General features: G+C 37.8%; 1 protein-coding gene across 3 annotated transcripts in view; it reads left to right on the forward strand.

Moving 5' to 3' along the window:
• LOC121313228 (protein LYRIC-like) overlaps positions 1-13,050 on the forward strand; it is a 52,620-nt gene that overhangs the window by 10,753 nt on the left and 28,817 nt on the right. For all 3 annotated transcript variants that reach the window (XM_041245556.1, XM_041245557.1, XM_041245555.1), the window contains exons 6-9: positions 858-1,025; positions 6,026-6,115; positions 6,664-6,788; positions 12,639-12,749. In XM_041245556.1, coding sequence (XP_041101490.1) covers positions 858-1,025; positions 6,026-6,115; positions 6,664-6,788; positions 12,639-12,749 — 494 coding nt within the window. The remainder of the gene's footprint in view (positions 1-857; positions 1,026-6,025; positions 6,116-6,663; positions 6,789-12,638; positions 12,750-13,050) is intronic.

The following is a 13,050-nucleotide window of genomic DNA, read 5'->3' on the forward strand; positions in this document are numbered from 1 at the left end:
TGAGTTGGAAACACGCGTTCGCCGAAGTGTTTTCCTGCCAAGCTGTCTTTTTTTGCACTGCGGATCCACAGTGAAGCTACCAGACCTATAGTGCTGGAGGACAACACAGATCTGAATGGCTCCTCTGCAGACCCGCAGGTGCCTTATCACCCACAGGGGTTGCCCTGCTGACCTAAGCCCTCCCTACCTGGGTGGTGCTCGGCCAATTGTGTGCCACCCTCTGAGAACCCCCGCTCACGGTTGGCAATGACATAGCCTGGATTTGACCCTGCGATCTCTAGGCTATAGGGCGCATCCTGCACTCCACATGGAGCGCCTTTGCTGGATGTGCCACTCGGGAACCCCGAAAATATTAATTTTAATGAAGCTGAGTCACCTGCATTAGAACTATTACCCTTTGTAGCCAATTTATTTTCACACAGGCTGTTTATTTTACACACGCTGTTTAAAATATTTCTTTCAGAGTAAAGCAGGTTTAAAAGGCATTGAATTTCAAAAGGACACTGTACTGTATCTATAGCCAAGCCCAACCCCTTGTTCGCTGTATTTTTCATACCTCTTTAGACGTGCATACTGAAATCCTCTCCTGATCACTCGTTTTATCACCAAACTCCTCAATAATGCGATCCAAGTCATCATTTTATTACTATAACATCTCCAAAAAGCTCTGCAAATGTCAGTGATATTCTTTGAGTGCTGTATGCAGAAGCAGGTACCTCCTTTGTTATGTCTGTGTTATCTCTGTAGTGGATGGGGCTATTTTTTTTTGGACTGGAAAGGGAAAATTGTTATGTCAGACCTGGTCCGACATAGGACTGCAAAGTGTTAACTGTTAGTTTGCTGTTTTTTCTTGTTAGTGTCAGCCAGCTGGAATGAAGCCCCTGCAATGAATGGAGGCGGGTGGAATGACATGGCTATGAAACTTCCCACTCAGATGTCTGGAGGAGATGGCGAGACCTGGACAACGATCACAAAAGCTGCTGCCAAAAGAAACCCAGAGCCGGCTTGGGGTTTGGAACTAGAAGGTACCACTAGGATGACAAAGGGTTGGGTAGAACTTTTTAAGCATGACCTGCAGTGAACTGATAGTGATACCTGATGAACAATAGTCATTTCGTCAGAAAGATACATGTTTTGAAATGTTTCCAAGTGATTGTTTCCACCTACTTGAAGTTTTAAAATCCTGTATTGTCAATATGCAGTTTACAGTACTCTTCTTTTAAACCTTGAAATCCATGTATCTCTGAACTAAAACATTCAGAAATGGATCTTGGTAATAAATCAAATCTTAATGCAGCAGCAAGAGATGTAAAGGGTGAAGAATAATCCTACACTGAACAAAAATATAAACGCAACATGCAACAATTTAAAAGATTTTACCGAGTTACAGTTCATGTAAGGAAGTGAAATAAATTATTTCAATTGAAATAAATTCATTAGGCCATAATCTATGGATTTCACATGACTGGGAATACAGATATGCATCTGTTGGTCACAGATACCTTAAAAAAAAAAAAAAGGTAGTTACGTGGATCAGAAAACCAGTCAGCATCTGGTGTGATCACCATTTGCTTCATGCAGCGCGACGCATCTCCTTCGCATAGAGTGGATCAGGCTGTTGATTGTGGCCTGTGGAATGTTGTCCCACTCCTCTTCAATGGCTGTGCGAAGTTGTTGGATATTGGCGGGAACTGGAACACGTTGTCGTACACATCGATCCAGAGCATCCCAAACATGCTGAATGGGTGACATGTCTGGTGAGTATGCAGGCCATGGAAGAACTGGGACATTTTCAGCTTCCAGGAATTGTGTACAGATCCTTGCGACATCGGGCTGTGCATTATCCTGCAGAAACATGAGGTGATGGCGGCGGATGAATGACACGACAATGGGCCTCAGGATCTCGTCACGGTATCTCTGTGTATTTAAATTGCCATCGATAAAATGCAATTTTGTTCATTGTCCGTAGCTTCTGCCTGCCCATACCGTAACCCCACCGCCACCATGGGGCACTCTGTTCTCAACGTTGACATCAGTAAACCACTCTCCCACACGACACCATACACGCTGTCTGTCATCTGCCTAGTACATCTGTGAAGAGCACACTTCTCCAGAGTGCCAGTGGCTATTGAAGGTGAGCATTTGCCCACTGAAATTGGTTACGACACCGAACTGCAGTCAGGTCAAGACCCTGGTGAGGACGACGAGCATGCAGATGAGCTTCCCTGAGACGGTTTCTGACAGCTTGTGCAGAAATTCTTCAGTTGTGCAAACCCACAGTTTCATCAGCTGTCTGAGTGGCTGGTCTCAGACTGTCCCGCAGGTGGAGAAGCTGGATGTGGAGGTCCTGAGCTGGCGTGGTTACACTTGGTCTGCAGTTGTGAGGCCGGTTGGACGTACTGCGAAATTCTCTAAAACGATGTTGGAGTCGGCTTATGGTAGAGAAATGAACATTCAATTCTCTGGCAACAGCTCTGGTGGACATTCCTGCAGTCAGCATGCCAATTGCATGCTTCCTCAAAACTTGAGACATCTGTGGCATTGTGTTGAGTGACAAAACTGCACATTTTAGAGTGGCCTTTTATTGTCCCCAGCACAAGATGCCCCTGTGTAATGATCATGCAGTTTAATCAGCTTCTTGATATGCCACACCTGTCAGGTGGATGGATTATCTTGGCAAAGGAGAATGGTTACTAACAGGGATGTAAACAAATTTGTGCACAAAATTTGAGAGAAGTAAGCTTTTTGTGCGTATGAAAAATTTCTGGGATCTTTTCTTTCATCTCATGAAACATGGGACCAACACTTTACATGTTGCGTTTATATTTTTGTTAAGTGTATTTGATTGAAGTGAGTTGGAGTAAACCCTATTCAAATAAGTAATGGGGCTACCAAGTAATATGAATGCAATTCTTGATCAGTGAGTTGTAATGAATAAGGGTTTTGTCCTTTTTAATATAATGCTCTTTTCATTGTCACGGAACACTCGTTTGTTTTTTAAACAACACAACAGCTTATTGATAAAAAAATAAAACAATCCTATCACACAGAAAAACAGCTTGGCTGTTAATAGACCCTTATAGTAATATGGAGAAGCCCAAATTGTTTTTGAAAAACTGAGGCATTCAAGAATATATGTTTTAACAATTAGTTCAAATTATGAAGCACAGGTGTATAAAATATACATTTATGACGACTCCTGCTTCTTCATACGGCCTTGGCTGGGCATTGCCTTCACAAGTACAGTGTTGCAGTTTGAGGGTCACGTAGCTGTAGTTCCTGCAGAGCGGACACTGATGGATACTCGTTCGAGACCCACTCACCTGCTGATTGTGAGGACTGGCACAGCTAATCACTTGCTGCCCTTCCTCTCCAACCAAACCTAACAGGCAGCAAGTCTCAATCGAGCTCCCATCTTAAACAATCATTTAATCGACCATAACTCCAAAAAACACAAAACAAACCAGTTTCCATATATAAATTACACCAACACTAATTTCCCCCTGTTCAGGGCAATCGTCCTGCTACAGGTGTGTTGAAAAGAAAACAGTAAAGAAATGAAAAAGGAAAGAATGTACTCTTACATGCTGAATACAGTAATTACTTGTCCTTTCTCTTGAAAAATCTATCCAGCGTAGATTGCTCCTCACTCCCGTTGCCTGGTTACAGTTTGTGTGAAAATGACGGACAGGCAACAATTGCATTCTTCATGCATGATTCATTCTACAATAGGTCATCCATGAATTAGTCAACCAAGGTCTTTGTTTTCACTGAGAGAATAACACACTTGATACTGGAGTAAGTTCAGTGTCAATCAGTACTGAGATTGTTGTATCTGTGTCGATCCTGTACATGATCGTTCTAATAGGGCTAATTTGCATTGGAGGGGGGGGGGGGGATTTCTTGTTGTTGGGATTGTTAACGGTTATTCGTTTATAAGATGGGTTCGTTATAGTGAAGTTAGCCTGTAATTGATTATCAATAACACAAATCCCCATGTGTGGTAGAACAACCATCTACTGTTTCTAGACCTAATCTGGCATTATCAAACTACGTTTTGGTGCAAAAACCACGAATGGTGCTAAGATGTTTTTTTTTTTTTTTTTTTTATAATTAGAAATTCTCTATGCCATATTTTGTTAACTGAATGTGTACAAGGCTTTGTAATACTGAGGGAGTGAAACGGGTTTCCCCGAAAACTCACAAGCTAAATAGTTTTAATGAGCTTAATCCTTGGCAACATTGGTGTAATTTGCAGTATTGGTCAAACACCCCTCTATTTCAATTCATTATGGCTTGTAGGATGTAAGCCTTACAATTATTAATTGATAAAGCATTTTGGGGGGGCGGGGGTTTATAAGACACGCAATTCTTTTTTTTATTCGGGAACTTGGAGTGTAGTGGATGGAAGGATGAATTAAACTTCCTACTCTACTGGTACTTCTCTTTTCTGAGGGGATTATGTTTTTAATATTGACTAGAAACATTTAAGACTCTAGTTACTATTAAGTGATTCTGATTTAAAAATGCACTTTATACCTGATTAATTAACACCTGTCACACATCCGTCCAGACAGGGTATCTTTCAAACAATACACAAGTTAACACAATAGAAACTTATAAAAACCATTTGGCTGCTAAGAACATTTGGTTAACTGTATATTCCTATTCGTCATTTTGAGATTTAAACAATTCAAAACTTTTAGGTGTTCCAAAAAGCTGTCTTAAATCAAGTGGAGCTTTTTGCTGTTGTGCGCCTCGGTTGTGGAACTATATTCTGGTTACCATTAGGCAGGTTGTAATATTGGATTCTTTTAAGTCTAAATTGAAAAACCATATTTTCTTAATGTGCTTTTATGTAATTGTTTGTAACTGGAGTGTATTATGAGCTATCTTGTTTGTTTTAGCTTTGAAGGGTGCTATATTTAAAAAAAAACAAAAAAAAACACATACATAAATTGTGTTAAATTACATGATTTGCAAATAGTGTACAAATAGATGTAGCAAGATAAATCCACAGTTGCCCCAGGTTGAACCCTCGTGGATCCTTGCTATTGTGATGAAACTCTGTTCAATGCAATGGTAGATTGTGCTTAACAAATAAGACATGCATTGTGATAAAGCACTACTGTGTTGGCACATAATGGCAAGCTTATCTAATACAGTGTTGTGATTTAGAAAGTCTTGGATAAGTTAACAAACACAGTTCCATTATACCAGCACTGTCACCAACAAGTAGCAGAATTGGAATGTATTCTATTTGAAAGCAAAACGGGTTCCATTATAGAACTAAATTAATTTGTTAAATACCGTTTGAACATAGAGCAAAAAGTCAACTAGTTAAGGATATTGGGCCAGATTATAAATGCCTCTTATACCAAAATGGAATTCGCATAAATTTTTGTGCAGGAAAAAAAAATATATATTGTTACAAAACTAATAAAAAGCAAATCCTAAGGTGTGCCTTACTTGTTTCTTACAAAATTGTAACAATATTTATTTTTTTCCCTTGAAGCCTGACTCGTTATCTTTCTTTTGGTGTTTTATTTTTATTTTGAGTGTCCATAGTTATCGTGTTGTCGATTACCACCAGTAACTGCAATAAAAGTACATTTAAAACCAATCAGAAATTGGTAGGATATCAACTAGAACCAAGGTCCAGAACCTTACTGAAAAGCAGTTTAAGTGTTTTTTATTGTCATACACTGAATAGCTGTCTGTTAGAGACTGCTAACTTTAATTTATACATGTATGAACTCTTTTTTTTTTATACGTTTTCTAAAACATTTAAGATGTAAAATATTATTACGTGTAGTTTTATAATTTGGCCACTAGGTAGAGCTATTTCATCTAAATAGGTGACTCCTGGAAACCCTCATGTAATTTTTAAAATGTCTAATTTTCATGTCTTGTTAAAGGTCAGTATATACTGTAATAGCATCTATTTAAAAACTGCTGCTGTCATGGATATAAATAAATGTATTTTCCTTATTTATTTCTGACTGTGTGTTTTGTATTGCTTTAGGTACTGGAGAAGCAGGTCCTCGGACTACAATTGCTGATTTGCAGTTGGAAAGCAGCCATGCAAAAATTGACGATCAGTGGTCTGGCACAAGTAAGTAGCTTTAATAACCAAAAAAACTACTGACACTTCTTCAAATCAGAATTATAAATGTTTAGGCAACTTTTTAGTCAAATGATGGTATGCTTTTGAATTGTGGGGGCAGTTCTGTCATTTGCTCTAACTCTGGTGAGGTATTCTGAAATAATCAGACTCGATCCAGACATATAATTGTTGTTATAGCATTCATTTATACTACTGATTTACTTCTGAATGAACTAACTACTTTTTTTTTGCCCCTGGTGTGTTGCTATTATTTTCTGTGTTTTGAAGAATTTATCAGATTGGAGAATTGGTTAAGAACCATTTTCTTTGGTAATAGTTCTCTTTTTCTGTAACTGGGTCATAAAATGCAAAAAAGAAAAGTGTACTAGTAATTTAATTTTGCAGCCTTACGCAAACCTCAAATTGGTTATACAAAAATGTTAGACAAGCCATAAATTACCCAAGTGTATCTACAGTATTTTATGATTGAAAACTTTTTACAGGTTAAAAAAAATAATGAAGCTGATACCAATGACTTTAAATGTTGTGTGTTTAAGATGGACTTTCAACAGTAGATCCCAGCTCTGACTGGAATGCTCCTGCTGAAGAGTGGGGAAACTGGGATGAGCAGAAAGCCTTGCCACCTCCTCAGCCTGAGGGGCCAGCTACAGAGGTTCAGAAGGTCAGCATGAAGAGCCTTTAAAATGTATTTGTGTGATGAAGCTAATGCCATCCAGATTAAGCATAGCATCATTTATTAAATCTGTTTGATGTATGACAGTCACCTGTAAAACAAGCACTGTATGTACAGGTATGAACTTTGACACACAGGCATCTGACTCGTATACCCCCACATTCTGAAATTTTCAGTAATTAGAGCCAAGTAGTCTTGCATTGGCTGACAGGTTTTTCCAAAAGCCTTTAAGTTGATTTACATTCCTTTTTTATTTAATTCCGAGAGAGCCATTGAACTTTTCACATAACTCAACCCAGGCATCTTCCCCTTTCTTTACTGAAACATTCTATTCATTTTATCTTCTAGAATTTGACCAAAATGTTTCTGTCAGTTCCAAAAATACATGTTTCTCAAATGCAGAGAAGTTGAATCAATTTGGCTTGTTGAAGCTATCCATTTTACTGTAACTTTACAAGTATTTATTTGACAGACACACTGATGAAGTAAAGGATTTCCTTGGTGTTTGTGCTTTCTCACAAGGATGAATGGTACAGTGGATGATCAATCGCTTATAACAACCTCATTAAGTGTGGGTCTGATTTTTTACGACCCAGTACCCAACCCGTACCAACAACCCGCTGCAGCAGCGTCGTCTTAACCGCGACCCGCTTTAATAACACCTGCAACCCGACCTGAACCTGCAACTGTTTGTCCTTTTACATATTGCTTGCGTTGACTGGCTCTTGCATTTATGCACGGATATATATACCATTCTCCACAGATTGAGTTTATACAATAGGCTATTCAACGTGGTAGCTTTCTTTAGTGGTCTGGATGTATTTTAACATTGTAAAATAATATCTGTTTACATTACTATAAAATACCTGTCTCTTCCTTTCCTGCTAGCAGTTGATTGGAAGCTACACCTGTGCTTTCACAGAGATGTACCAGTTTTGTGGCTGTCCTACACAAAAACATAATGTAAGCAACAAATCCAGTCACATGCCCATTATTTTCATTTGCTGTGATTTCAAAATAATTCCACACTTCGGATTTACCTTTCAAACTATTATCCACTACATGAGCTAAATCTTTTGCTTCACCTCATCCACATACATGTTTAATATCACCAAGCATACATTAAAAGGATCTTGTAACATATCAAACAACCGGCAGTACGAGCCGAGAGCACTGCTTAGTCAGCTGACTCCTCCCTAATCGTCTCCTGCTTTAGTGCAGGAAATATCGATACATTTGCCTTTTAATACGTTATTTTTACCCGAACCGCTTCACGTTCGACAGTGTTTATAATAAGCGATCTAAGATTCAGAGAGCGTATTCCCAGATTATATATCATTAAATATTTTATATAGTCATGTCGTCAATAAAATTTTTTTTAAATATATGCCTATTTTCTAAAACCGGACTTCCTGTATAGTTTTTATGAATGAGAAGTGAGTGAATGACACTACTAGGCGGGTCAAACAAGATCTTCAATTGTAGCACTGTCTCTGTCCCCTGAAAACATAAAATGAAAGATCTTTTGAGGTTAATTTTGGTCTTTTGACTGTGCATTGTTGGGCACTCCTAGATCTGCCTGGGCAAAACCCGGAAAGAAAACATAAAATGAAAGATCTTTTGTAATTCATTTTGGACTTTGCCCAGGCAATCTACGATTTGCTCAGTTTTGGGGTTTGCCCGTAACACATGCATGTACAGTTGTTGAGAATTAACAAAGATTAAACTAGTGGTCTTAAATGAGTGCTTGCTCATTCCAAATGTTTTGTCTCCGATAAATCACTAATTTCCGTAACTTACGAGCTGTTGCCTAAAATATTGTAATTAAGGACAAAAAAATACAGTACAGTGCTCCCTCACTGTAACACGGATTTCGGGGGATACACAATATGAGCATTGTAACCAAAGATCATTACAAATGGGGGAGGGGGTGGCGGTCGTCGCGAGACACAACACACATCTGACTAAAATACAAAATAAAATATATTGCACATGTAGTGAAGCAAAAATGTAACTTTCCGTGAATTAACTATGCATCAACTATCATTTTTACAAAAAAAAAAGAGGTAACATTTCCACTCTTGGATCATTTTAAATTAACAGTTTTTAAACTATAAAGAGTCTGGGTAAACAGCGGTCGGGAATTCAGTTGGAAGCAACAGACAGGCAAACCAAGTGCGAGGAGAGGGGAATGGGCTTGCCCCAGATTCGGCTGCCGGAGCGGGGCTGAAGCTCCTCTCGCGGCAAAAAACTAAAACGAATGCTGAATAAGATGTCTGTGTTAAAGTACCAGCGCAGCTTTTCTTCAGTTCAGATACTGGGTGCGTTCACGGCGATCATTCTGCACAGATTCTGACCAATTTAGTCAATGATCTTCTAAGAATGATCTCCGTGAACGCACTTATTGGCTAAATTGGTCAGAATCTGCACAGAATCTCCGCAGAAAGATCACCGTGAACGCACCCACTGTATCAAAAGGGAGAAACGGAAACATAAGTTAGACTGAGAAGTTGTTTATAGTTTGAACAACACAGGTACTGTATTTACTGTGGAAATATTGCATGACTCGCTAGTATAGGGAATTCAGGGATATTCTGTAGGAGTGTTATATCTGAGGCGCGTTATAACAGAGAGCCTTATAGCGAGGGAGCACTGTGTATAACATGTAAAATTCATAGGAATTAATTTTTCCTTATGCTTGAACTGTCCTAAACCATTTTTTTTTTTTTTTTACATTTTATAATTTTAAATATGGTTTACACAAATAATGCCTGATTGCTAACTAAATTTAGTTTGGCACTAAAGACTTTCTTTATTTAGTTGTTTGTTTATTTTTTAAATCCAGGTTAGTGCAGTCAACCCACAATAATTAAAGCTAAATACAGTCCTTAGGAAGTTCCATCACAATTGGATAAGTGGGTCATCTATTGGTCTGCCTATGTTACTGGGATGGCAGGGTGTAATACAGTTGTCTGTGTTTTTAAAATACAAAAAAAAACCCAGCTCCTAGGATATCTGCTTTCTCTAAGTCAGTTAAATGGTGAATGACTGTTTACTGCTGTATTTCATCAGATAGTACTCGTGTGTCTATTCGATGTTGGATTATATCCAAAGTATTTTAGCAGGGAGCAGCTCCCTTGCCTTTCTTCTCAGCATGGCCTGTCCCTGTGTGCTAATCTCGTCTGCATTTCAGGGGTCAACGGAATGTGTCTACAGAGGATCAATTCAGTCTGTTTTAGTTTATCATCTTTTTACATCTACCAAAACCTAGGAATGGCCCTTTAGATGTTAAATTGCCCTCCCACAGGGTTCAGCCTGCTGTTAGAAAAGGCAGGAGGGAAATGCAGCTGTGGCCTGAGAACTCACTTGACTATATTTTTAGTCTGCTGACTTGAATTGTTTGCATTGCCATGGTGCATCAGTGTTTGTTTTTGCAAACATCACTGATGTCTTAATAGCATGTCTGGTTTTGTGCTCAGGTGTTTGCCATCATTCAAAATGCAGCGCCTGTTTTTTTAAGCAAACTATTAAGACCCTTTACTCTGTCAGTGATCTTCCTCTTGTCCTTTCTAGGCCAGGTGTTTGCCAGTACTATTACTGAAGAACACTGAAATCTGAATTTGGTTAGCATTTTTTCTTTTGAATTTCATTTCGCTGTTATTACAGAGTATGTACGTTTGACTGTATAAGTAGAAGACAAGACAAGTGAAACCTGCAATCAGCCGACACTCTATTTTAGACAAATGACTGTATGAAGATAAAAACCTTCCCCATAAAGCAAAGATGCCAATGGCTACTATTTTCGAGATTCTGCTACGGCGAAGGGGTATAATACTACGATTTTTATTAAATAAATAAATGATGGCTAGTCCCTGAACGTTTAGGAAATATTATTTCAATACCATGTGTCTGTTTTCCTTTTTAATTAACGAGTTAATGGTTCTTAAATACTGTATTTCACTGACAGTTTATCGTGGCATTTAAACTGATATACTAAAAGCTCTGAGCTGGGTTGCTTAGTAACAAGTTTAGGAGTCCTTTTAGAAAACTCTTTCACAGTTTAGTTAATACTGTTGAACTAGCTCTGTTGCTTTACATTGCAATGTAGCCGTTCACACTTTTGGATTTTTTTCAGCGCTGTCAATTGATTTAAACATACATGCAGGTGCAACTCTGCTGCCCGATTTTGTCAATCTGCAGCTGTTGGGTCTTTGACCCAAATCAAGCGAAGTATCTCGGTATAGCTTAGAAAGCAGTGTTTTTGAGACCATTCAAATGTTTGAAGACAACTATGTAGCACAGTGAGAATACTGTGCTTACTACGAAATTGTAAGTGAAATAAAATGTGACGTTTACCAGTTCTCGAGAAACATGGAAACGAGAATCCCAACTCCTTGCTGTGATCATTTTCTGCATTCAAAAATGTACTTCTGGATGACCAGCGCTCCAGAAAGGCACCAAACATGTATAACGTGTTGTATCAGAATAATATGTAAACAAACCAAAATGTAAAATAGCTGCAAACTATTACTGCAAATAACTGCAAATTATAAACTACCACAGCAGAAGCAACATTATTTTTTAAAGGTAGCAAACAAAAACTGTAGGTAAAACCTACAGTTTCTGTTTGCTGTCGTGTAGAAACCCCTCCAAATGTTATGTAAAACCAACTTTTTTGTTTGCTGTGAAGCGTAATTATTTACAGGATTAAAACTTGAACGTGATGTTGTGAAAACCATAATAAATATTTTGATTAATTTTCGCCTTTTTGCTACTTCCACAGACAGACCAATCTTATGTTTATGTAGGTACTGTATATTGTATTTCACACACCATTTTCCCCCATCCTCCATGATTTTGAACACATTTACCGTGACGTCTATGTGATTCTTAGTACACGTTTTAGTGACAAAATGCCAGCCTTACTTATCAGTTATTAAAATAGGAATCACAAATCAAACCAAAAATGTCCTCAGTCAAAAAGATTGAGGTCTGCTCGTCAGAAATAACGAGAGGAATTTGCCACAGAATGGTCATTCATTAAAAGATGATGTGTCTCAATGTCACATCTACTGTGAATAGTGCCGGACAGACTTCTCTGTGAAACATAGTGGGTGTCATAACTGTATCACTCACATATGTACGAAGTGACACCAGCATTAAGCAACAGCTGACACTTTTGTGTGTGTGTGTGTGTGTGTGTGTGTATATATATATAGTATATATATATATATATTATATAATATATATATATATATATATATATAATATATATTATATAATATACTAATTATTAAAAAGACTGCTGCAGGGCTTCTAGGTTTGGGTATCTCTGGTCCTTCTAGTGTTAACTCGCTTTAAATAATTATTGGATACTACATGCATTTTGTGTTTTGATAGTTACAGAGTAGAAAAAATGTAAATAAAAAAACTGTTTAATCTGTGTTGAGGTTGAATATTTCAGTTCAGGTTTGTTAGCACTTACTCTTCATATGTAGTATTTAAATCCAGAATAAATAGAATTGCAAATTTAAAATTAAATAAATCTGAAGTATTTTGTTGGGGTTGTTAATTTCTAAGTGCCATGCATTTACAATTATCACAATTATGTATTGAACAGTAAAAATTAGGGCATTGGCTTGCCAGACCCTAAGAACCTTTTAATTTCTAAGGCTAGCAGCCCCTGGTCTTAAATAAATAAATCTGATACTGTATGCTACTATATTTCCACTACTGTGCTACTATTTTAAACTTTTATAAGTTGGCATCTCTGATAAAGGTAGTTTGTCTTTGGTCACAGCAGCACTAGTGAGCTCATAAAGGTGCCTATGAATTTAGGTATCGGATGATGAGAAAGAAAAGGTGGACCCTGCTGCTGCTGCAAGTGGAAAATCAAAAAAGAAAAAAAAGAAAAAGAAACAAGGAGAGGATGGCAGTGCTCCTGTCCAGGTAACAGATATTTAAGTAATGTGTCTTGAGTATTTTATCCTGATCCTGACTGCCCATTGGAAAGAGTTTCAAGCAACTGCAGCCAGATACATTCCATGGTGGTTTTCATTACTATTTATGCTTTTAAATCAGAATCTGTTTTCTGGAAAAATAATTACTTTGTGTGAAACAAATAAATGTCAGCAAATAGTTTACAGTTATTGCAGTATGTTTTCTAGAAACTTAAATATATGTGCGTTTTCCTCCTGAACAATTTTAAATGGACAGTGAAATTTACATTTGACTGGACCTTTTTGATGTT

This window comes from Polyodon spathula, chromosome 3, assembly GCF_017654505.1.
Source record: "Polyodon spathula isolate WHYD16114869_AA chromosome 3, ASM1765450v1, whole genome shotgun sequence".
NCBI classification, from domain to species: domain Eukaryota; kingdom Metazoa; phylum Chordata; class Actinopteri; order Acipenseriformes; family Polyodontidae; genus Polyodon; species Polyodon spathula.